This window comes from Mya arenaria, chromosome 16 (genome assembly GCF_026914265.1).
Source record: "Mya arenaria isolate MELC-2E11 chromosome 16, ASM2691426v1".
NCBI lineage: Eukaryota > Metazoa > Mollusca > Bivalvia > Myida > Myidae > Mya > Mya arenaria.
The window spans coordinates 36,021,084-36,048,034 of NC_069137.1; the positions used below are offsets into that span (position 1 = coordinate 36,021,084).

Below are 26,951 nucleotides of genomic sequence, written 5' to 3' on the forward strand. Positions count from 1 at the left end.
ACAAGCACCCCTGAGAAGCAGGCTGAACTTAGAGCTGCTCAGAGTAAAGAACCAACATTTAAGATGGTACCTTTAGGTAAGACTATTGGTACCACTCCACTTGAAGCACAAGAAAAAGCTTTTACCAAGGCACAAGGGGGTTCTAAGTCAGATATGGGTAGCACTAGTTCTGGTAATAGTTCAGACTTTGATAGTAAGGGGAAAGCTAGTGAGAAGGACAAAGGGAATAAGAAGACTGGTGGTGGAATTGGTGGTTTCTTCAGTAGGATATTTGGTGGGAGAAAGGATTCTGACAGTGATTTGACCGCAAGTACTGATACATTGACTACAAATATATTGACAATGTCTGATCCCTATACAGAGGTTGACACTGCTAGTTATGAATCAGAAAAGAATGGTAGTGGAGACAGTGTGAAAGACAATAAGAGAGATTCACCACAAATGAAAGCCAAGGTAGTACCAGTAAGGCCAGTGAGCCCAAAACCAATCCAAGCTCAAATAGATGCAGGTTCTAGTCAAAAGCAGTCACCTAACCCGGAGGTCAGAGTGAAAGCTAAAGACAATGTAAAAACTGAAAAATCAGATAAAAATTCTAGTCAGAAAAGTAGCAATGTTTCAAGCACTGTTTCAAGCACAAATTCAACTCCTTCAAAGAGTTTAACAGTACCGGTTGCAATACCAAGGACTGAGGAAAAAGATCCATCCAAACCTACTAGTCCAAAGGGAAAAGAGGCCCCACCTTTGCCTCAAAATCCACCAAGGGAGTTAACTGATGCTACAGGGGCCCCTAAGCCAAGGGCAAGGGGGAATTCTGAGGGTGGGGCCCCAAGATCCCGTCCTAGAACGAGGGACCACCCTGAAGGGAAACCTAGGGATATCCCAAATGTACCTCCGCCCAAACCACCTGTTGCAATGAAACCTCGCCCCGTTTCAACGACTGCAAAATCATTGGACAATTCTGACAGGAATACCCCTCCTGTTACTATAAATAGCACAGCTAGTGCTATAAATAGCTCCACTGTCACAGGAAGTCATAAGGAGAAGCTACCAAGCACAAGTTCTGTGGAAGATTCTGGAAAATTGAATGAAGGGAATAAAAAGCCAGACAGGCCTGCTGATCCTAAGGTTCTAAGAAAAAGAGCAAAATCTCCCAAAAGAATTGTTGCACCAATAGCCCCTGGAAGGGCCTCAATGCCAAATATTTTAACTGGCTCCAATGCTTCCCTGGCCTCAAATGCCTCAGAAATCAGTATTCAGAGCCTACCAGCTAGTCAGGTTGAATCTAAACATGAACCACAAGCCAAAGGTCTTTCTTTTGCTAAAGAGCTGGAACAAAAGTTAAGTAAAGAACAACATGGAGGGAATGCGCCAGAGGTAAGAAAAATGAGCGCCCCTCCAGCTCCACCTATTGTTTCTAAACACAACAGTCTTGAAAAATCAAAATCACTTCCTAATGATAAGCAAAAGACTTCGGTTCCTGAAAAATCAAAATCGCTTCCTACAGAAGCGAACAAACTTTTGACCAAGGATAAGGATTTACCAAGGAGTTCTTCGCCTAAGGAAGTACAGCGTAGTCGAAGCTCATCCAAGGATGATTTAAAAATTACTTCATCAAATGCTGAAATCAGTCCAAGATCTCATGCAATGCATCCAACTCAATCGCCACCACCACCTCCAATACAACCATTGTCAGTAACAACAACAGCAACAGCGGATAACGATCAACAGGCACAATCAAATGCATCTATTCAATCGGAAGAAGTTCCAATTCATTTGGAAAAAATTGAACTTCCAAAACAAGCGGGAAATAGTCGTAAGAGTTTCCTGGGCAAGTTGAATCGAAATAAGAATAAGCAGTCTGGTACTTCATCGATCAAGCGGACAAAATCGATAACGGAATCGGCTGTCTTGGGTGACCACCACCTTAAGAGAATCGATGTCAAAGATATCTCTGGGCCTGTGGTAAGTGATTAATGTACGATGATTTTGTTTATAGTCTTTGACCTAAATGTTAGACATGTAATATTTGCATCATTTATGTCATACGGCACTTGGCCGATATTCAATAAACTTGTTCAATCATTTATCAGCTTCAAGCTACACTCTCACAACTGCAACTTTTTTTTTTGTCTTGGACAATTTTTTGCATTAAATGCCGGGGAAACCAGTGATACAAGACTGCTGACAAAATATCAGATTGCACTGTTCCATATTTATGTTCGAAAATTGATGTGTTATGGCTAAAAGCGTTACAAAAGCAGTTTTCAAAAGAATTGAGATCTGCTCTATTGTGATTTCTCTTATATGACGGAATTTAAGTGACTCGCTCATGGTTTGTAAAATGCAATTTTTTTAATACGAAATAAAGTGTGGCAAATCAGAAGGAGTGCTAAAACAAAAATACCTAAAGCTGGAACCCTTTGAAGAACACAATTTTCATTAGCGTAACTGTGTTTTTAACGTAATTGAATATTAATTACGGCTGTGATGTTGTGTAATTGGTTGATTGACATTATCACGTGATGTTATCAATGTATCATAAATAGGTCAACATATACACCTTTTTTGTTGAAGTCCTGGTGGCCGTGTGGACTAGCCAGCAGTTTTCTATTTATTTCTTGACTGTATCGGCGTGGGCTTGAACGGCACTAAAACTAAAACACATTTTTATGCTATAACTGTATTTTGTTGATCAATTTCGATATCATAAAGTAAAATAATGATAAACTAAGTGTTTTCAGATGCATTACCTGTAAAACTTATTGTTTGTCCAAAAACATGAGAGAGTCACTTTAAAGGCATTGGTACCAAAATCAGCTGATTCTGAGACAATATGTTTTTTAGTCCTAAATCATAAAAAAAGATGCTTATATAAAGGAGAGGCTTTTACAATATTTCCATACATTTCAGCTCATCACAGATATGTCTTCCAACAAGGTGGTGAACCGTCGTAACACAATAACAATCGGAGGAGATGACAACCCATTCCTGTCAGGTATATATACAGTGTCAACATGAGTCAATACTTAGCCCTTCTTTCTTTGAAAAAAAAGGTCAAAATTGTATTATAGCCAGTGTCATTGCCAGTGTTAACTACATGTAGTTCTGTAGACTTACGGTATATCAAAGTAGTGCATTGCTTTATAGGGTATTAAAATACTTGGAACCCAGGTATCCTTGTTCCACCTCAGTAGAAAGACTGACCTGTTTCACCTGATTTGTTGACCATTCCAAAAATATGTGTGTGCCCCAGAGATTTGTCAAGTTTAGTCCAATAATTATATATACATAGTTTTATGGTTAAATGCCACAATTTATAAAAGAAAATTTGAAATTGTGACAGTTTTCAGCATCTTATTGAGTGTAACTTATTACATTAAGATTATCTTGATTATATGAAAAGAATTTCCTTTAAAAGTCTCAGAACAAATCTTGCACAAATTATACCCTTACAAAAATAGTGTGCTCTAGGCTTGTATTAAAAAACGGACTTGTTTAAAAAAATTGTGCTATAAAATTAGGACAATTTGAAAAAGCAGTCCACAATTTGGGATCAACATCCACAGCTAGCGAGAAATGTGACTTATCCCACCTTTTTTCTAGTCTGATCCAATACACATAATAATGATTTGATATCTAATAAAAAATGTTTTAAGAACAATTGTTTTTGTTGTAGGGGGTTCAACGTCCTCTGGATCAACCTCAGCTGGCGAGAAATGCGAGTTATCGCCGCGGGATTCGGTGGAAAATCTCTACGAGTTCATTAAAAATGAGGCCCCAACACCACCAGTTATGGATAAGAAAAACCTGTATGATCATGTGGTAGAGAATGTACATGTGATTGGTCTGAGGCCCCCTTCAATGACGGGGAGTGAGGTAAAAATGAGGTTATATATATGACAAAGTAACTTGATCCAATTTCCATGAAACTTTGTTACAGTGTAATTGTTATTCACCAAGTTCAACCGTATAATGAATTGGAGTTACGCCCCCTTAGGGGCTTTGAGATGAACTTTATTTCATATTTTGCCGGGAATGATAATTACTGGGTACATGGCGCCCTGGCCATATATGAAATCTGAAAGATACTTTAATATTGGCAGTAAATCATTTTTATTACCAGTATTAATCAGACATGTTTAAAAAGGCCCATAACTCTGGCTTTTACAAATGTTTGAGTTATGACCCTTGTTGGACTTAAAGCAACAATTGTCAAGCGTTTCAGGTGTTCGCTCTGCGGCATTCTGATTTATTGAACATTTTCTGCAATAAGGACAGGGTTTTTCCAGCTCCTCTTTTTCTGACTCCTTGTTAGAGGAATGAAACTTAAGCAGTAGGGGAAAATGCCTGTTAAAGGCTTTGTTATAAGATTATAAACATCCTGTATAGTAACCATTGCCTTGCCTTTAGCAGTGACCATGTTTTGAGGATATAAACATTCTTTAATTATTTTCGTCACCTTATTGCAGGAACTCCGAAAATGTCTATGAATTATATTTAATACACCTCTAGTGATTTCATAAGAAATGGTGATATTACAATGTATATAAATATTGCCTCCCTTGAGGGAAACAGTGTGTCATGTTAACCCGAGGCAACACTTTCGACAGTGGCTTCACCTGAGGTTGCCAGTGTTTGCCGAGGGTTGACAAGATGCACTGGTCCCCTCAAGAGGGGAAATATTAATTTTTTATACTGGACAAAACTTACATTATTACTTTCTTTTGTGATTTTTTTTTAACAAAGTCATTGTTGTCTGATAACAAAATATAAACAAAGCACCTGAATGGTATAGACAAACGTTTAAAGGTGAACTATTATCACGTCATACTATGACATCATCGGGTTACTGTGTGCTTGTGGGTTACAGAGAGGGGTAACAGAGAAAATGGTTGCCCACTGAAGATTGCTTTGTTAATGGATAGGAAACAAAAGGAGTGAGGTTTAATGGAATGCATTTATTACAGATATAGATGGACTAAGCATAATGTATGAAATACTATATATGTTTACTCATGAATTTGTGCCTTGTAACATGCTGATTTGTACATTCACAGGGCTACTTAGAACCAGTCCGCGCAAACCAGTTACACCAGGAACCAGTCAGCCTCTCTGTGGCAGAAACAGTGACCAGTCTAGGTAGCATAGCAACCAATATGGCTGACAAGGATCACAAGACTACATCAACCAATGAAATGGCTCATGACAAACCTGATGGTATTCAAAATGCACAGGCTGATATTTCACCAGAAAGGAGAGACTTGTTGGCTAACCAACCTATTTATGAAGAAATAACAAATGGTTATGGCAAAATTGAATCAAACATGAGTGATAACAAACAAGAAGAAAACCAACATGGACATGTTTATGGTGTGAATGATCAGTCACAAGCTATAAATATTACTCAACTACCGACTTCCTTGAAAAAGAAAGACTCATTTTCTTCAGAATCGGAACTGTCATCTGCGAGCAACAGTTTATCTCGACCAAGACCGATTCCAAGACGGCGGCCAAGACCAATTGGATCGGGATTTGAGCAATATGTTGCGATGAATCGACCGGGTGCGACAGTGTTTTTGAATGAAGAACAATTACGTGATATGTTGGGTCAAATTACGAGCATGAATTTAGGGACGATTCGGGAAATTTACACACAGCATGAGAAATGTTTCATGAAAGAAAATATACAACTGGGATCCTTCGGACCGCTTAAATGGCACGACTTTGATATCTATGGAAAACCAATTCATACGTCAGACCGAAGCATTATTTATAATGCAAAAATGAGGACCACCATGTCAACTTGTCAAGTTATGGTTAGTTTTTTTTTGTTTATAACAGTGTTATAATATAATTATCTGATGCTAAGGAGGGTGATAGCATTTAATGTTAACTCGAGAATGTTAATGAAAACGGGGAATTATCAAAAATTGACATTAATGTTATGAGGTTTAACATGATAAACTATCACCCTCCATGGCATCTGATATCTATTTTATCATACCAAACAGATATTGTTTACACCGGTTTCGGCTGCATTTCAACTAAGAAGCGATTACTTGTTTCCTAATTATTATGACTGTTTCAAGTGTATTTAAATTCCTATTTTTAGATTTTTGTGTCTATTAACATGGATTTTCAATAATATTTTATAAGCACCTATTATGCCCAGGCGCTTGACTCTGAGAAAGCAAGAAATCTATTTTTAAACTGCACAGGAGTAGTATTTAAAATTATCACATGAGACATTACAGAAAAGTAATGATGATTGACAAGGTAGTTTTATACAGGCAATGGCACGTAAGACATCATAACAAAAAGTTCCATAATTATTTTATTGATTTTATAGTCAAAATATACTTGGGTAAAATTTTTTTAATCACTTTCGATGAACTGGGTTCATCAATTCAGCATTACTTTTACATGGATGGATAAAAACTTCATAGCAATTGATATTTATATGCTATGTCCATAGTACATGAATTATTTTGTAACCCGTGATTTGATTGGTCCATTTCAGCTTCTTCACTCCAGGCCTGAGATTACTGCAGCCAATCACCCAAGTCTTCTTAAACCTACGTGCATATTCACAGACCATGTTCCATTCTCCTATCTTACAGAGGAGTTTATCAAAACTAGTCAAATATTGGAAACAGGCGCAAGCCAGACACTCGCGAACATGGCCAAATGTTACATTGCAGTAGGAATTTTTGACATTACTGAGAGCTTGAATTACCATATGGGCTCGTTGGAAACAGTTTGCGAGAATCAAAAAGACTTTCTGCGAAAAGTGTTATTTTTTGTTCTCCAATTGTTAAGCGCAATGTCACATTGTCTTGAAGAAGGACATCCAATTTCCGAGTGTGATTTTCATGATTTGTATTTGATATCAAATCCATATTGTCTAGGCGAAACTGTCTCATTTTTGCCACAAGTTCGCTCACCCGAGGACCAAAGAATCGATCGTGTTTGTCTATTTTTAGAAAAATTCCTACAAGATATGTGCGCGAAATGTGATGCGTCAGCGGTACTTGACGATTCCGCATTTTATACGTACACAGGAATTCAGAAAATGACAGATTTACTGGAAGCGGGTGTGTTAGAATGCTTGCCAGTAGTACGGAGCTACATTGAATTTATACTTTGGGGTCCCGGTGAAAATAATCCAGAATATGACAATGATCAACAAAGCAATATTGAACCAAAGTTATCCATGTGGTTAGAAAAAGAGCGTGCTGCATTGATTCATGATTTCGCAAAACGTGTTCAGAAGGGCTCTCGATGTAACATTCGGGATTTTTACCGTATGAAGTTTTTGTTGAAAGCGAGTGCGGGTAGCTTGTTGGAATGTATACGGTGCCATGCTGCTGCCACAGAAACTGCAAATTAGAATAAGGCCCACAACTGGGTCTGTCTGCAAAGAACTGAAGTTTCTACCTGAATTTGTGTCGCATTAGAGGATTTTTGGCACCAAAGTCAGAAAATCTTTATTTTTAGTATAACAAAACATATAAATAAACAACAGCTTTTTGGGGATGAATTATTGACTTTGTGCCAAAAATCCTGTTTTGCGGCATGTTAATAATAAGAGTTTCTAGTCTTAACCTCATGCCTCAATGAATTCATTGCTTCCATTAGATGCAAAAAAGTACATTGTTCTTCAATGAAGATCTTTTTCTACATGTAGGTATTGCTATTGGGCATATTCATATTAAAATACCATTGCCTGAACCTGCATTGAAAATTCATGCAAAAACCTGTGGATGGATTGGAACTCATACAATTCAATTCATTGATCAGACACTAAATAAGATTTACACCACCCTCGAATACCGGTACCATAATTACCTACTTTGTTTATTGGATCTAAGTTATGGTGTATTTTTTGTCCAGGGTAATCATGTGACTAGAAATAAGTAAATTTCTCTGGAATTGATTTTACAGTTTTGAATATTAATATCGGGTTGGGTGTCGGTGTAATATCGATTATAGGTTGATCCATCGAGACTGCTCCTTACTTACATTGTAGGCCATGAATTCATAACGCCTTTTTCCATGTTATAATATTGCATGAACTGTGAACTCGTAATGTACTATCTATACGTTGACTCTTAATGTTGTATGTTTAAAGAGTTGGAACACCTTATATGTAAAAGGACTTGTAAGATGATAAGTTTTCACACAGATAATACCAGTTTTCTGACAGGGTTTTAGTAAGGTTTTAAAAAGGGTCAGGGTGCTGCAGAAAAGGGACAGGGTTGTAAGGGTGAAATGGACACCTTGTATTGGGCTGTTAAGAACTTTAATGTAATAAATTTGACAAAAAAATGTTTGATATGTGTTTAATTGAAGTATGTTTTAACTGCCAGATATATTAAGTTTGTATGGGTTTATAATCATACATGTATACAAAATTAAGGAATTATTTTATTTTCTAAAGCATTCAGTTTTAAAAAGACAGAAGGGTGCACATGCTGGTCACAATCAGGGCCGAAGGGTACTGCCAAGAATTGCAGGGTGCTCTACAGGGCTTCCATTAATAATTTGAAACTGAATTTATGAACTTCCTTACCATCAATATTGGAAGTTTTAGTTTTTCAAACACTACAATTTGTTCCACTATTTTTCAACTATTATGCCAATTACAGATTTATATTAAAATAATTCATTTTACTTTAAAACGGAATTGAAAATGAGACCAGGTTTTGATATTTTGAACTTCCAAGCCTTCAACTTTTAGAAGTTTTTTAAAAAAGTATAGGAAATTTTGTACTTCCAAGGAATCAATTTTAGAAGTTTAAGCCAATTTCTAGGGAGTTATGTACTTCCAAATTTCCTTTAATGAAAGCCCTGGGATGCAGCACCCTTCTATATCTGTTGAGCTAAAACCTGTTCTATTTGTCTGTTAATATTATTACTATCTGTGTGGACAAAGTTCTGATGCGTACACAATTTTCATTCGAGTTGTTAATATTTTTACCGAAAGTGTAGTGTACATACTTAGTATGTATGTTATATATTGTGTTTAGAATGTGGCATTGATATACACATGTACATGTAAACTTACACATATTGTGTGTAGAATGTAACAGTGATATATACACATAAGTAAACTTACACCTTTATATTATCGACAATGCTTTTGCTGTTTATGTTCAAAACCAAATTTTGTGATTTCAACGATAAACTCTGTGCAATATTTATTGTTTTTGTTGGCTGCGTTGTTGTTGGTTTATTTTCATGTATAAAACTCATTCACATTGCTTTTATATTTTTGTTACTAAGGCTGTTCTCAGAAAAACATTGGTTTGGCAAAGCCAAATTTAGTTGCAAAGAATGCCCTGACTCAATAATTACAAGGCCCAGTTGGAATATATGCGAAAAATTAATTGACATTTGTATTTTTTTTCTTGCTTTTTAGCTTGTCTTATTTTAAAGAAAAAAAACTTGTGCTATTATATTAGCCTTTGTGTCATCCACTGCATCATCGTCGTGGTAAAACTTAAACCTTGGCTATAACTTAAAAAGCATTCAAGATATTCAAATGAAACAGGGTACACATCTTGCCAGCTTCTTAAGGCACATATGAATTGCAAGGCTTATAACTCTTGCTTTAATAGATATTGAGTAATGACCCTTTTTGTACTAAATATAAATAAAAGCTGATGATAATCGGCGTTCTCACCATGAGATTGTCGTTTTAATAATGTTGCTTCATCACCTAGTCCACAAACTATAGTTCCTGACTTATCAAGCCACCCACTGAAATAGTCTGCCTGTGTGCCACTGTAAGCTGACAATGTTCTTACAGTCTTCCTATATTGTATTTTATGAGACTTCAATCAAATGAATGTCATGTAAATATTGCATTTGACGAGAACTTTGTTGTCAACGCGTTAAGATTTAATGTAACTTGAGGCTTAATTGTGGTCTTCGGTACGTTCAGGTATTGTCTTTCAACTTTGTACTTAAATAAACATAGGCAGGTACATGTATTAATAAAACAATTTAAGTAATTTCCTTAAGTTTGTCATGTTTAGAAATCATAAAATTTAAAAACAGGATATGTGTCCTTATTTTCAAAAAAAAGTTATGTTTTTTATGTTACTGGAGATTCATTGAAATAAGTCCTTGATGACATTTTCAATGATCAATTAAAACCATGTCAAACGTATTTTGAATAAAATCATTAAAAATGTAAGAAAGAAAATTTTATGATGTCTGTTTTTTTGTATGTTTCATTTTGTTGAACCATAACGAAGAAATTCAAAAAAGAATGGTTTGTGCTATGAATATTTATTTAAAAAAATAACTTTCCATTCCAGTGTTGAAAATTCATTGTTAATATGTTTGCTATGTATCAAAAATAGTGGATAAGTTTGTATTGTTGTAGTTGATGATATTTTTGAAAAAAAGTTTCAATTGTGATTTTTGTGTTTTATTCTGTATCAAAATGTAACTAGTTTTTGTTAAGTTAAATATAAGAATACTTTCATTCCAGTTCTGACTATTTGATTTGGACATTCAGGTCCAAATTCCTTGAAAAATCTTAATACAAACATGCTTTCAGATCTTGGCTGGTATTCAATATTGGTCATAATTGGAGCTTAGAATGATGTAGCTAATCAGATTACATGCTATTTATAACTGACCAATAGAGTGAATGAAGTCAATGATGCATGACCCTTAAATTAATTTTAGTTTTTATATTGAATACCAGCCCTGATTTCATTTCACCAAATTACTTATACTTGATTTTAGAAATAAAAAAAATAGTTCTTTGTGACAGTGTCTAATAAATAAAATCGTTTAAAACTCTCTAAAAGAAAAAGAAAATAACACAATGTAAACATTGAAATGAAAAAAAGTGAGCTAAGCTTAATCCTGTTATGATGGACTTGAGATTATTTGAGAAGTTTGGGCTTTGATACTTTTAAGTTTTTTTAAATCTGTTGAAAGATAGTTGAGTTATAATGTTAATTGTTTTTGTATATTTATAAAAAAAATGTGGCTAATGGCTACCTTCATAATGTATAATAGTATGCTATGTGCGATGTGCTTTGTATGTACTTTGTGTGCTTTTAGCATAATAATGCCTGTCATGTGTATATACTATTTATAGACTGAATGTTTTAACACTCATTTACATTATTTTGTAATATTGAACGGTGTAGATTATTGTACAAGATTGCTTGATTATTCATACCAGCAAGAAGTTTTATTATCATTTTTAAAGCTGCACTCTAACAGATATACCATTTTTAAAACTTTTTTTGTTTGTCTTTGAAAGAGCAAATTTTGGCGTTAACATCTTCAAATCAATGATATAAGATTGCCGACAACAAATCAGATCATAGGTTTTTCATATTTTCGTTCGAAAATTAATGTTTTATGGCTTAAATCGCTACTAACGGTTTAAGAAAAATGCATTAAACATCAAAATTTTTACTCAAATATTAAAATCTGCGATCTTTTTTTTGTCAGCAGTCTTATATAACTGGTTTCCATGCAAAATCGCAAAAATTGGCTCGTTCCAAGATAAAAAATAAAAAAGTTGTCAAAACGTTCAATCTGTGAGAGTGCAGCTTTAAGGGAACATTTAAGAAACAATTCCAGCTAAGGGTGATAAAAGAGTTAAAATCATGACTTCATGTAATTATTTGTACCACAACTCACCTAAAATCAATTATGCAGAGTAGATACATAAGTGGGAACTGCTCAAGTGGAAACTACACTTTTTGAGTATGAAAATGATAATTATGATAAAATAACTAGATTTTTAAAAATAAAAAAGTTTTTTTACCAATACATTTTTTTTTACGAATAGGAATATGATTGTTGATAAATATAAAACCATTTACATTATTTTCGGAGGTACCTGAAGAAAAGATAAAGGACTGACACACTTATTTAAAAGGAAAGCAAATATCATTAAAAAAATAATTATAAATTCATGCAAAAGTATGAAACAGTTTCTCATAGATAACAGACGAGCATTCATGCTTGCTCTGCTGTGCTCTTGTTCAAGGTTATTAAGATATAAATCGCCACCTTGGTGCAAGAAGATAATAAGTGCAGTGCATTCCAATGGCTTTTATTGTCTTCTCACAACAAGGTGAAGTATTGATCTGTAATAAAAACTAAAATCACATAATGTTCGTTAACATAATGTTTGTAACGCTTACCTTTACACAGTGCCATGAAACCTTTAACATTGTATTTTACAGACTTTTTATAGAATTTCTAGACGTTTTTTACTTTAATGCAAACAGATCTGTTGTCATGTTTTAGGTTGTGTTTTAATTTGATATCATTTTACAAATGTTTGTACCTTTTTCCCTAGATCTTCTGTTTGTTTTTTTATCTGATGTCAACAAACTTTTGTACTTTTCTCTAGATCTGATTGTCTTAACATCTTAATATGTCGACAAACGTTTGTACTTTTCTCTAGATCTGATTGTCTTAACATCTTATGTCAACAAACTTTTGTACTTTTCTCTAGATCTGATTGTCTTAACATCTTATGTCGACAAACATTTGTACTTTTCTCTAGATCTGATTGTCTTAACATCTTATGTCGACAAACATTTGTACTTTTTCTCAAGATCTGATTGTCTTAACATCTTATGTCGACAAACGTTTGTACTTTTTCTCTAGATCTGATTGTCTTAACATCTTATGTCGACAAACGTTTGTACTTTTCTCTAAATCTGATTTTCTTAACATCTTATGTCGACAAACGTTTGTACTTTTTCTTTAGATCTTCTGTTTGTTCTTTTATCTTATGACTACAAACATTTCTACTTTTCCCCTAGAACTTCCGATGTTTTTATTATTTTACGTCTACAAACGTTTGTACTTTTCCCCTAGATCTTCTGATGTTTTTATCATCTTAAGTCTACAAACATTTGTACTCTACTCAAGATCTTCTGTTTGTTTCATTATCTTATGTCTACTACAACATGTATGTCTACAAATGTTTGTACTTTTGCCCTAGATCTTCTGTTTGTTTTATTTTCCTATGTCTTAGTCATGTCACATCTAGCGTATTCAGGTTCACTCAGGATTTTCATTTTTGATTCTTTATTTTGTTTTAAATCTGGTTCTTTTAAGTGTTTAATCATTTAGTTGTTTATTTATTGTCTTAAGGATAACAATTATTATGTTTCTTGTTTCTGTTGGGAAAGTTCTCTTAAATTTTGTATTTTCTTTTCATTACATTACCGGTACTGAAATAATTTGTTTGGAAAAAAGCAAATTGCATTTTTATTTAGTGAATTACACCATATTTACTGACTTTTTTCTATTTTTAATGCTCAAAAGAAGTTATTTATTCCCCTGTTTTGACATTGATTGATTTTGAATACAATAATTATTGAACAATTATGTTTAAAATTGACTTTGTTTTTGAATGAATCTTTAACCTGGCATAATTTGAAATAGTTCCCAAATTTATCAGTAGTTTAATATACAAAGAATATTCTAAATTTGGCGTATTTAAATACAAGAAAGTAAATCCTTATTGTTGGGTATAATTATTGCTATGTAATTAGTATATAAGTTACTATTTCAAATTGGCTATTTTCCATTGAAAGATAACTGATTATTTGCTTACAATTATTAAAAACATAGATAAAATGTATCCCTTAACTTACAACATGACAGTTAGCAATTAGTGTATTCACTTAATTGTGCTTTGTGAAAATATATACATGATTTTGTTTCTATGTAATATACATTAAAATGTTTGAAAATAGCCAGTGTTGTGAACTATTATATAATTATCATCTAAATGTTTTGCAACAAAACTAAATGAGTAATGACACAATAATAAAATGTAAAGACCAAAATGTGATCTCTCTTATATATTTTATAACCAACCTTTAAGAACACTTGAAGATTGTTGCATCACCATTTATTTTGTGTACATACTATCTGTCTTTTAAGTTTTTTTTTCAGTGGTCTACATTCTATTTTTTACACTACCAACTTACTGGGCCAGCCACTGTTAGTATCCAACATTTCTCCCAATAAAAATCATTAACAGCTGACTGCTGATTTACTCAAATAAGTGTATTGTGGAGAAATACTGCCTTCTCATTGGACAAAATATAATGTTGACCACCAATGATCATTGGCAATGGCCAAATGGTTTAGCTATATCATGCTCAGGATCAAAGCGTATTTAGGTTCAATCCCGCCCAGAGCTTCAGTTAATAATACGACTGATTATCGCCCACAAGAGGTACAATTTCTCAGTACACATGCATAGTTTTTGCCAGGTCTTAAAAAGTACAGTGTGGAGCTGAAGAGGGACAGGGTGAAAAGGGCAAATGGCAAATCCATGTAGGTAGTTTTTTAGCTCTACTGGCCAAAGGCCAGAAGAGCTTATGCGATGGTAATGTGTACGTAGTATGTGCATCCGTGCGTCTGTAAACAATTGCTTGTGAACACGATACAGTCTTCATTTTTGATTGTATCTCGATGAAACTTGTACAGTATCTAGATATCTATTAGAGCTCGGTTCCTTTCGAAAACCAGCCATACCCGCCCATGCATGCCTAGATTATGGCCCTTGATAGTATAAAAAAAAGCTATTGTGTAAACAATTGGTTGTGAACACGATACAGTCTTCATTTTTGATTGTATCTCGATGAAACTTGTACAGTATCTAGATATCCATTAGAGCTCGGTTCCTTTCGAAAACCAGCCAGATCCGCCCATGCATGCCTAGATTAGGGCCCTTGATAGTATAAAAAATGCTATTGTGTAAACACTAGCTTGTGAACACGAAACAGTCTTCAGTTTTGATTGTATCTCGATGAAACGTGTACAGTATTTAGATATCCATTAGAGCTCGGTTCCTTTCGAAAACCAGCCAGATCTGCCCATGCATGCCTAGATCATGGCCCTTGATAGTATAAAAAATGCTATAGTGTAAACACTAGCTTGTGAACACGAAACAGTCTTCAGTTTTGATTGTATCTCGATGAAACTTAGACAAGTTAACATGTAAAGTCACAATTGCTTGTGAAGGTTTGTTCAAATTATGCCCTGGGGGTCATTACTCCCCCCCCCCCACACACACACGGAGATTGTCTTGCAAGGGACCAGTGCGGCAAATGCAAACGACCTCGGCAAATGCAAAAGACCTAGGCAACGTTGGCGGAGGCCCAGCGAAGAGTTCTCTTTTCTTTGTAAGGGACGGACCCCCCCCCCCCTTAAATTGGGATATGTTAAAAACCTTTTTGTCTGAAACCACTATGCAAATCCTTGCTATTTTGAACAAGGCTTTATTTAGTGGTCCACTACCATGGTTGTTCAAATTATGCCCCTTGGGTCAAAACTGGCACTGCCCTGGGTGTCACAATTTTCATAGAGACTTATTTAAGAAATATTTTCAAAATCTTCTTGTTTCAAACCACAAGGCCCATACCTTTGATATTTGTTGTGGAGTATCATATGATGCAATTGAAAATATTTGAAATAATGCCCCTTGGGCAAAAGTTGGCCCCACCCCTTTTGACTAACTTATTAATTTTTAAAGCTACAGTAATGAAATTTTGACCATGTGAACAGTTTTGCAAACAAGCATTAATGTTGTCCTCGGATGTCCTTGCTTTTACCTTTGACCGACTTTATTTCTAAAGCTACAGAAATGAAAATTTGACGATGAGTACAGTTTTGAAGGCAAATATGTTTTACTCTCAGATTACCTTTACTTGGCACATATTAAAATAGTTCATGCAACTAATCTGCTTACAACACTTCCTGTCCTCAGATGTTGAACGTGCAGCGTTTTCAGCTAACCCAAACACTAAAAGTGAACTATATATTTGTTGCCTATTACTCAAACGTACATGCTCTGGATTGAAAATGACCACAAGAGCCATGCCAGTAGAGCTTAGGCCCTTTTGGGCCTCTTGTTTCCAATATAGTTGTTGTCTGGTTCCATTGTAAAAGTCACAAGAGTGCTTTCCTGTGGATAAGAAGGGTAACAGCAAAAAATTGGTTTGTAGTCGCAGGATACCAATAATTATTGGTTTTATACCATTTTAATTCCATTGTTGAGTTGTGTTCATCTAGATGCTTACTGGCAAATGCATACTGCTATTGATGTATAATTAAGTTAGCTTTCTATGGTATTTTAACAGTATATTAATATTTTAATAGTTAGAAGTAATTGAGGTTGTGTATTTTTAAATATACAGTAGTCAATTAAAAGTAAACACTTGTCATATGCCACTCCCCATTTAAAGTAGGCACTAAGCAATTAATTGAAGGTAACTTAATGGTGTACACATAGGCAAATGCCCTTGCAAACAAAGATGAGAAATGTCATAAAGCAGCATGCATTAGATGGCGGATCATTCGGAGCTCCTCGGCCATTTTTAGCTTTACTGGCCAAAGCCCAGAAGAGCTTATGCGATGGTAATGTGTACGTAGTGTGTACGTCCGTGCGTCTGTAAACAATTGCTTGTGAACATGATACAGTCTTCAGTTTTAATTTGATCTCAATGAAACTTGTACAGTATTTAGATATCCATTTAAGCTTGGTTCTCTTTGAACACCAGCCAGATCCACCCATGCATGCCTAGATTATGGGTCTTTAAAGTAAATAAAATGCTATTTGCGTCTTTAAACAACTGCTTGTGTACACGATACAGTCTTCATTTTTGATTGTATCTCGATGAAACTTGTACAGTATTTATATATCCATTAGAGCTCGGTTCCTTTCGAAAGCCTTAAAAGTATCCGTGCGTCTGTAAACAATTGCCATATCAGCCCATGCATGCCTGGATTATGGGCCTTGAAAGTATATGAAAATTTTATTTTTAGCTTAGTCTAATTTTAGCCAAGTCTATATGAGCGAAGTTTATTTTTGGCCAAGTTTACATATAAAGTCACAATTGCTTGTGAATGTGTGTTCAAATTATGACCCTGGGGTCATTTTTGGCCATGCCCCTGGGTAACAGGTTTGGTATACTTAAATTTGGAAATGTTTGAAAATCTTTTTGTCTAACACAGCTATGTAGACCCTTGCTTTTTTAATAAAGCCTAATTTAGTGTTCCGCTACCATGGTTGTTTAAATTATGCCCCTGTGGTCAAAACTGTCACTGCCCCGGGGGTCACAAGTTTCCTAGAGACTTATATGTATTTAAGAAATATTTTTAAAATCTTCATGTTTCAAACCACACGGCTCATACCTTTGATATTTGTTGTGGAGCATCATATGATGACGGTCTAGCAAAACAGTTGAAATTATACCCATTGGGAAAAAGCTGGCCCTGACCCTTTTGACCTACTAGCCAAAGGCAAGAAGAGCTTATGCGATGGTAATGTGTACGTAATATGTGCGTCCGTGCATGCGTCAGTTCGACTGTAAACAATTGCTTGTGGGTTCACAGGTTTGGTATATTTAAATTGGGAAATGTTTGAAAATCTTTTGGAGTGTTTGCGCATCCCTCTAAGCACAATTGCTTGTGAATGTTTTAGCTCTACTGGCCAAAGGCCAAAAGAGGTGATGTGATGGTAATGTGTACGTAGTATGTGAGTCCGTGCGTCTGTAAACAATTTCTTGTTAACGCGATACAGTCTTCAGTTTTGATTGTATCTCGATGAAACTTGTACAGTATTTAGATGTCAAATAGAGCTTGGTTCCATTCGATAACCAGCCATATCCGCCCATTCATGCCTAGATTATGGGCCTTAAATGTTTTAAAGAAATGCTGTTTTTAGTTAACCTATTTTAGCCAAGTCTGCATGAGCGAATTCTATTTTTAGCCCAGTTTTTAGACTGTCGGCTGCAAGCCGACAGTCTTTAGAGAGCGGTATTTCAGAAACGCGACTAGTCGCCTGACACGACATATTGAACATGAATATATTAATACACACCACCTGCGTAGCAACAGAACTACTTACGTGAATGTGGGGCGTCAAGTACCTGCTTATGTGTATTTAACGCGTTATTGCCTTTTTTATGAAAAACATTGCGTGTTACTCTTAGTATAGTTGTACCGTTGCAATTTGGTGAGTTTTATTGAACAAAATAATGAAAGTATAGCATTTACATACGAAGTCATTTTACCCTACATCCAATAGTAAGCTACACCACATGTTTGCACCCCGTGTGACGTCACACATATCCCGGCATTCAAGACTGACCCGGCAAAGAACTTATTTTATGAATGAAAGCTATTAAGAAATAAATCATACGCGGTTAAAGAGTTCATGTCATGTAATATTTTGTGAAATAGCTTTTATGTTTCAAATGATTTTTTTCAGCAGCAATCGAACTATTGTATTTGTTTGAGTAAATTATTTGGATTATACCTATCACAGTGTGTCAACGTTATGCCTATTGTTATTTTGAACTATAGGGTGTAGTTTTTAAAGTCATACACAATATGGCGGCGATTATGCGGAAATGAAATTGAATGTTACTTCGAACACGTTCTTCTACAAAATAACCTACCTGTATTTAGTGCTATTGCTTTAACATCAATCGAAGCAAAAATGGCATCAATGTATGCGTCTAAAAATGTTAAATTTAGATGGAGACAATCCAGAAATGAGCTGCCAGGAAGTGATCGATTTCGGACACGAAGGTACATGTACATTAGTCTGAAATAATAGACGTGTTATACGGGATTCTTCCAATCCCTAACGTCTAAACGGTTTTGTGCAAAAATCGGGGGTGTTTGAAAAATATTGAAATTGTATTAAGTGAAATATTTTATGGTTGAAATGGATAATAAAGTAAAGATTTATATTCATATTTTACCATGGAAGTGCAAAGCTATTTTGCAAAAAACAAGCATTTAATGCATTAAAACACATTATTCACCTTTTCATTAAAAGGAAAGTTGACTGACACAGACAACAATTATGCCAAGTGGAACAACTTGACCCAATCGTAATAATTCGGCCACCTCCGACAAGCTTCGAGATAATACAATCGTAACAACTCAGCCTTGGCCGAACAATCTGAACACCTCAGCCAGTATCCAATAGGGATTGACTATCTCGAAGCTTACCAAAGATGGCGAGTTGTTACAATTGATGGCCGAAATGTTCCGATTGTTGTAAAATTGTGAACTGCAGCCTTGCAGGTGCCCTTCATGTATATATTGTTATGTTTTGACAGAATGAAATGAAGAAAAAAACCATCAAACTCATAATTATTTGCTTGATATTACTTTTTGGTTACGGAATTTTTATAAAATAACATTATCTGGTAATATTTCTTGTTTTTATGATATGTTATAGATGCAATATGCTTTAACCCGGAATCCCGATCGGAATAACTACCCACTTTTCGTACAAAACAATTTGTACGTGAAGGATTTGCTGTATCAAAAATCATAAAAAAATCTGTCAACGTACAATTATTTGGACTAGAAGGTACATCTAGCTGATCTACATCCCTTAGTCTAAATATTTGTACTTTGACGGACTCTTTTTACGATTAAAAAAAAATGTATATATATATATATATGGCAAATCCTTCACTACAACATCTTCATGTTACTTTCAATTCAGAGTTGATTATTCACTAAAATTATTTCGCATTTTTAATTGTTGTTTAACCTGAAACGTCTCAACCATCAAAAAAGAACATATATGCTTCAATAGTCTAAAAAAATAGACGTGTTATATGGGATTCTTCCAATCCCTTACGTCTAATCGGGTTTGTGCAAAACAGGGTGGCGGTTGAAAGATATTGAAATCGTAGTTAGATAAGTATTATATGTTTGAAATAGATATTAAAGGTTTATATTCGTATTTTAGTTATTACCATGTAAGTGCAAAGATTTTTTTCACAAAACAAGCATTTAAACAAAACCATTTTACATCTACCGGGGTATGTAAATCTATGCACTGCAGCCTTGCAGGTGATCTTCATGTATAACAGTTTATATCATTATGTTTTGACAGTATGAAATGAAGAAAAACACTCATCAAACTCATAATAATTCGTCAGCTTTTATTTTTTGTGTACATAACTCATATTTTAGATATATATAATTATCTGACCTGGAATCCCAATCGGAATAGCTACCCACTTTTGGTACAAAAAAATTGTATGTGGAGGATATGCCATTTCAAAATTTGTAAAAAGATCAGTTAAGTTACTATTATTTGGACTAGTGCTTCAAGTGTTTGATTTATTGTCTCTATAATGTATAATGCACTTGTCAATTGTAGAGCCAAGCTGGGAGCTGCCTAAAAATCAGTTACCCAGTTAGCTCAGTTTGACAGATCTCCATGCAAGTGTTCACATGGTCGTGGGTTCAAGCACCATACCAGTAGCATCTTTTCTCAAAGGTTTACTTTAGAACCCATCATCCAGGAGTAAACAATTATGATTTTTTTATTAAATATTACAGGCCATGTTCTTTTGTAAACTTTCAGATTGAGAAGTGCCTGGATACAAGGCTAGTATTGTTAACATCATCTGATACAATCAACTGGAACAAAGCTGAAATGGCTGCCTGACCTGACTTAAAAATTGGATGGCAGTACATCAGACTAGAAGATTACAAGTATTGAGGTGGACAAAATGAAACCTGAGCTTACCAAAGCTGACAGATTGCACAAGAAACACATAAATGCAGGTATTTACTGAGATATTGTAATTATTTTTTGAAACTTCTCATTCATTTAAAAAGTTCAGTTGAAACAGAGTTGGCAAAAAAAATGAACAAAGGTATATACATTTTGAATTCTAATTCAAATGAGAACTTTACTGGCCAGCACAGAATGGTAAAATGCTAGTCTACCAATATAAATGTGCCTGGTTCGAATCAGTAAAGCTGATGAATGTACTGGTTGTGTAGCCAGGATGTGAGTAGGTCTGATAATGCATATCATATGTTTAAGCTGCACTCTCACAGATTGTCTGTTTTACCAACTCTTTTTTTTATTTCTTGGTCTTGTAATGAATTATTTTATGCGAATTTCTGAACACTGGACATAACAAACAACTGGAAAAAGGGGATCGCTGCTTTCTTATATTAATTCAGTCAAAAAAGACAACTGAAAATATTGGAACGCTGTTTTCTTATTTTAATACGGTCAAAAGATGATGTTCTGTGCCAAAAATCTCATTATTAGTAAAGCGTTAGTAATGCTTTTAAGTTAAAAGCATTACTAACGCTTTACTAATAATGAGATTTAACCATAAAACCAATAGTTACAAATGTAAATATAAAAAACATGATCTTATCTTTTGTCAGCAGTCTTATTTCATCAGTTTTCATACTGCTTTTCATTAGCTTATTCCAAGCCAAAAAGTAAAAGAAGTTGTCAAAACCTTTAATCTGTGACTGAGAGTGCAGCTTTCTTACAGATTGAATGTTTTGACTACTTTATTTATTTTTTGTCTTGGAACGGGCCAGTTTATGTGAAAATGCATGTTAACCATTCATATAAGATTGCTGACAATAAATTTGTCAGAAAATGTTTATATTTAAGTTCAAAATGTTTTATGCATTTTTCTTAAATCGTTAGTAACGCTTTAAGCCATAAAACCTTTGTTTTCGACCTGAAATATGGAAGTCTGCAATCTAATATTTTGTCAGTAGTCTTATATCACTGGTTTGCAGATATTTTAGCAAAAAAATAGGTCATTCCAAGACAAAAAAGACAAAAGTAAAAACAGTAACGAGTAAATCTGTGAGAGTGCAGCTTTAAATGACTAAATGTTTTGATTTGGCTCAATTTTCACCTAAAATCTTATAGTTTTGTTGCACCTAAATGGTATGTTTTTAACAACATTACACATGCATATGTATAAATTTGTTCTTAAATTTGTAATTTAGATTGGAAGATTCATTCTCTGGAAAGTAGAAAAGGGCATGTTACATACTGTTATCACTGCCATGACAGAAACCATATTGAGGAGCTGGTCCACTTGTAGGAAGAATTGCGCTATTGGTTGGAGCAGCACTATTACCCAGCCATACACCAGCACTTAGTTTGTCATAGGGAGCATTTCTGAGCAGTTATGGAGACCACTAACTATGCAGGTGTCATAATCAAAATCTTGGTTTATATATTTTTTTTATAATTTAGCATCTGTTGAGAAGAAATTTATTTCTAGATTGAAGGCACACACTATAGATTGATGCCAAAAAATATATTTCTTATTTTAATGCATTATCATGTCTAACTCATTTGACTTAAATGATCTAAGCAAAAGAAATGCAAATGATTAATCTGCAGATATACAAATGTAAGCTTTTTTAACTGGGGAAATTGTTGCCACTTGTCTATTAATTAAAGAACACATTTATAATTAATACTGTTTAATCTGTACACAAATCATATGCCTTCTTTGTTTTAACCATCAATGTCAAAGAGTCCAGCATGATAATGCATTAAATTGAAAAAAATCATTAATTTATATGAACCCTTTCAAACAAAGACATTTCCTAAATCCAATAAAAAATAATTGAATATTGATGCAGAGTTCAGTTAGAATATAATATAACTTTTTTTGCAGTTGTTGCAGTGAAACTTGCACCAGTGTGTTTTCTGTGGAGATAAAGAGATAGTGTCCAGCAATGAAGACCCAACTCAAGATCTGACCTTGTATGGCCAATATGAAATAACTGTGTAAGGCCAATATGAAATAACTGTGTGGGGAGATAAAGATAGTGTCCAGCAATGAAGACCCAACTCAAGATCTGACCTTGTAAGGCCAATATGAAATAACTGTGTGGGAAAATGGGAAAAACCTGCAGTCAGGAATGCATGGAAATCATCAAAAGAACAGTGTTAAATTAATCTTGAATAACTTGACATTGATGTTGTTTGACATATTTATTCATGGTGCAGTGAAAACATTCTTTTTTTCTCATGGTTATTTAAATTTAGAATTGATAGGAGGGAACATCACTATGTAGTTTCATGTTCATAGTCAGATCAAAACCCATGTACATGCCCAAATGAGCATTCGAAAATATCAAAATGGTACTTGTTGTATGTAGTGTAAGTTAATTAACGTAATAGACAAAAATATTTAATCAATTTCAATTTATTATGCCCCTTTCAAAGAAGAGGAGTATATTGCTTTGCACATGTTGGCCGCTACGTCCGTCTGTCTGACAGTACCCAAAGCTTTTCCGGGTGATAACTCTACAATTCCTAGACCTATTGTCAAACTTGACATGAAAGTTTGGTTTAACCAGTAGATGACCCCTTTTGATTTTAGGGGTAATATGGTCAAAGGTCACAGTGACCTTGAACAGGAAGGTGTCAAACCATACATCTGACTGATAAGTTGACAATGCCTGCACCTATGGCCCTCAAACTCAACATGGAGGCTAAGTCTGACTATTAGAAGATCCTATTGATTTAAGGGGCCATTGGGTCAAAAGTCAAGGTCACAGTCACCTTGAATGCTAAAAGGTTGTACTAATAATGACTGGACAAAGCCTGCACCCATGGCCCTTGAACAACTTGACTTTGGGGTTGGGCCTGACCAGTAAGTGAGCCCTATTGATTTGTCACAGACCATTGAACGCAAAAAGCTTGCCTGTGTGACAACTCGACAAAGTCTGCACCCATGGCCTTCAAACTTGAAATTTAGGTTTGGGGTGACCAGCAGATGACCCCTTTGGATTTGGAGGTCAAGGTCACATCTCCAATATCGGTCATTAAAACTATGTCATTTACTTATTCCCTGCTGCTAAAAGGATACATGTTTATCAGCAAATATCAGCCATCATCTGAATATGAGTGAAAACTGTACCAACTACCCTCATACTTTGAATAGCATAATCTTAAAACTGCCTCAAAGGCATCTTTTGTCAATGAAAAACCAGCTGTCATTTCGGTCCATGCATATTTCATTCAATTGTCCAGATATTCTTGACAACATGGCGCTAATTAATGCTGCAGGTTTGAAATTTAAGACATTAGTTTTTTTTCTTCAGCACCATGCAGATTTATTAACACTTTTATAATAAAAACAAACTAGAAAACAAATTTTAAAGATATTAGTTTTTTTCATGGTATGATGCCACAGCACCATGCAGATTTGTTTTCACTTTTATATCAAAGAAACTGGAGCACAAATTTTGTAGATATGTGGACTCTGTTGATAGAAATTCTGGGAGGCATTTTTAGGCTTGAAAGAGCATCATTTTAAAGTTATATTTTTATTATGTCCCTTGAATCTTGGGTATAGTTTGTATTGTATTTGCATTTTAAAGACATTGGCTTCAACAGACCCTAATGAAATGAAGGAATGTAATTGCTTACTGAAACTGTTATAAGCGACGTCATAAATTGAAGCAATTTTAACATTATGAATATGCATTTAACTAATTTAAAGCGGTTCAAAATTAGGAAATTTGAATTAAGAATCTTGTAGGCCATTGAATACATGATTAAGTAGGCCCAATATATTTGTGCTTATTATAATCACATTTATCCTTCTTCATCTACCTTAAAGAGTGTTCATCATTTGTATGAAATCATTTGATCACGTTTCATTTGAAAGAACTTTGCGGTAGTGTTTGCTTGCTTCAGTTACGTCACCGACAGTCTTGCAGCGCTTTCAGCGCTTTGATTTGGTTCTGCAGTTGATTTTGTGAATAACTCTGCCTTGTTCTTGTTGAAAGCCCCAAGGCCATTTTTTAGCTCTAAGTGTAGTTTGCTCATTCATCTTAACGAAATTGGTTGTGAATGTTTGTTCAAGTTATGCACATGGTGTCATTACTGGCCACGCCCAGGGTGCACAGGTTTGGTAAACTTAAATTGGGAAAGGTTTGAAAATCTTTTTGTGTGTTTGTGCATCCATCTTAGCACAATTGCTTGTGAATGTTTGTTCAAAATGATCAATGTTGTCCTCGGATGCCCTTGACTTTGACCTTTTGACCAACTTTTTTAATTTTTAAAACTACAGAAATTTTCACGATGAGTACAGTTTTGAAAGCATTTTTTTGTCAGAGGACTTTTACTTGGCACATATTAAAATAGTTCATGCAACTAATCTGCTTACAATACTTTCTGGGCTCAGATGTTGAACGTGCAACGTTTTCAGGTAACCCAAACACAAATCGTGAACTACATGTAAGTTGCCTTTTACCCATACTTCCGGTTACTCATGTCGAGTAACCGAGGTCATCAACAAATGGAATGTTAGTTGTTATTAACCGAAGGTCAACGTAGGGTCAATTCGCATGAGTTGTTTATTGCTCTTCTAAATTTCTATTGGTCAAGTAAATTCTCGCTTTATAAGTATTAATCCTTTGTGGTAAAGCTTTCTTTCGAATCAAGCCATCGTCAATACAAGATGTGCTTAAAGTTATGGAATTAATTTCATCGTCATTCAAAAAAAAACCTACCCCCCTGCATATTTAAGGCAGCCGAGCTGTACGCGTTATACACAAACATTAGCATGAAACGCATTGTATTATCATTTTCGATGTAAATAGTTGCTCTCTTCTGTTGTGTTGTTCGAAAATTTTAGTTATGCCATTACCATCGCTCTATTGAATGACGTAAAACCGGGGAAGCTGGCGAACCAGTGCATAAAGTTAAATGTGCGCAACGGCCATTAGAAGTCGCCAGACGTATACCCCGAAGAATCCAAGTCCGGCGAGGCTCCCATATAGACTATATGAAAAACTGTTTTTTTGTGTCTCCTAAGCAGAATGTGTAAATTATCATGATACCTTGCTTTTGTTCAAAGGGTTAAACACCGCGTCAATACCTATTGTACTTAATACGCCATACTTCTATTGGTTAGCGCTCGGCAGCACCTTTCTATCCAAATCTTAAGCAAATTAATCATTCACCATTTTAAAGTGCTTTCCGAACATTGCTTTTCCGTGACGGAATTCACTTACATTTGCTAAAGAATGAATACTTGTAATTGATATTTGATACTGATTTGCATATTTGCTGAGCTGAACTAAATTGTATTGTTTAACTGCTGCAATAAGTGATTGCAGTGCAATAATTGATTGCTTATTTTCAACCCCGAGGCTTTGGGGGTAGGTCGCCATGGAAGACGCCAAAGTTTGGCAGGTGACCAGTTGGCCTTTAATCGGGTCAATATTTTCGGACCATTTTTTTTCAAAATTCATTTGGGGTCAAGTGGGCCCAAATTAGTTTTTGCGCTATGGCCATTTGGGCTTAAATAATTTGTGCTGTGATCAATTTGGCCCAGATATTTATATATGTGAAAGGGGAGTCTCGCCAAACATTCCAAACCGTTTAAATTTAAATGAACAAAAATAAATGTAAAGAAATGGACAGCTAAGTTGTTTTTCTTCGTTTAAGAAATTTAATGTGTTACATGGAAATAAAGATAAGAAAGCGTCGCCTTATTCAGGTTTAGGAAGAGTATGGTGTCAAGATTAAATTGGTTTTGGTCAACTTTGTTGATAAATACCTGCTCCGATTGGAAATGACCACAAGAGCCATGCCAGTAGAGCATACGCCCTTTTGGGCCTATTGTTTTAAATTATGACCCTGGGGTCATTACTGGCCATCCCTCGGGGTTCACAGGTTTGGTGTACTTAAATTGGGAATGTTTGAACATTTTTTGTCTGAACCAGCTATTCAGACACTTGCTATTTTGAATAAGGCCTAATTTGGTGGTCTGCTACCATGGTTGTTCAAGGGGTCAAACCTTGCACTGCCTTTGGGGTCACAAGTTTCCTAGATACTGATTTAAGAAATACTTTCAAAATCTTCTAGTTTCAAACCACAAGGTTCATACCTTTGATATTTGATGTGGAGCATCACATGGTGACTGTCTTGCAAAACAGTTGAAATTTTGCCCCTGGGACCAAAGCTGGCCCCACCCCTTTTGATCACCTTTAAAATATTTTTTAAAGCTACAACAATGATATTTGGACCGTGTGTACAGTTTTGCAAACGAGCGTCAATGTTGTCCTCTGATGACCTTGACTTTGACCTTTTGACCAAC

The 26,951-nt window shown here is 35.0% G+C and overlaps 1 protein-coding gene and 1 long non-coding RNA gene across 5 annotated transcripts in view; both read left to right on the plus strand.

Moving 5' to 3' along the window:
• Positions 1-11,480, plus strand: part of LOC128222199 (uncharacterized) — a 30,514-nt gene extending 19,034 nt beyond the window's left edge. For all 4 annotated transcript variants that reach the window (XM_052931109.1, XM_052931111.1, XM_052931110.1 and 1 more), the window contains 5 exons: positions 1-1,962; positions 2,911-2,995; positions 3,677-3,876; positions 5,058-5,816; positions 6,521-11,480. The exon at positions 1-1,962 is cut by the window's left edge and continues 1,718 nt beyond it. In XM_052931109.1, the coding sequence (XP_052787069.1) occupies positions 1-1,962; positions 2,911-2,995; positions 3,677-3,876; positions 5,058-5,816; positions 6,521-7,390 (3,876 nt within the window). In that variant the 3' untranslated portion in view covers positions 7,391-11,480. The remainder of the gene's footprint in view (positions 1,963-2,910; positions 2,996-3,676; positions 3,877-5,057; positions 5,817-6,520) is intronic.
• Positions 11,481-18,409: 6,929 nt separating this feature from the next.
• Positions 18,410-23,657, plus strand: LOC128222443 (uncharacterized). The gene is made up of 4 exons (XR_008259141.1): positions 18,410-18,609; positions 20,417-20,619; positions 21,826-22,032; positions 22,509-23,657. It is a non-coding gene; the product is annotated as an uncharacterized LOC128222443 (long non-coding RNA).
• The last annotated feature ends 3,294 nt before the right edge of the window (positions 23,658-26,951 follow it).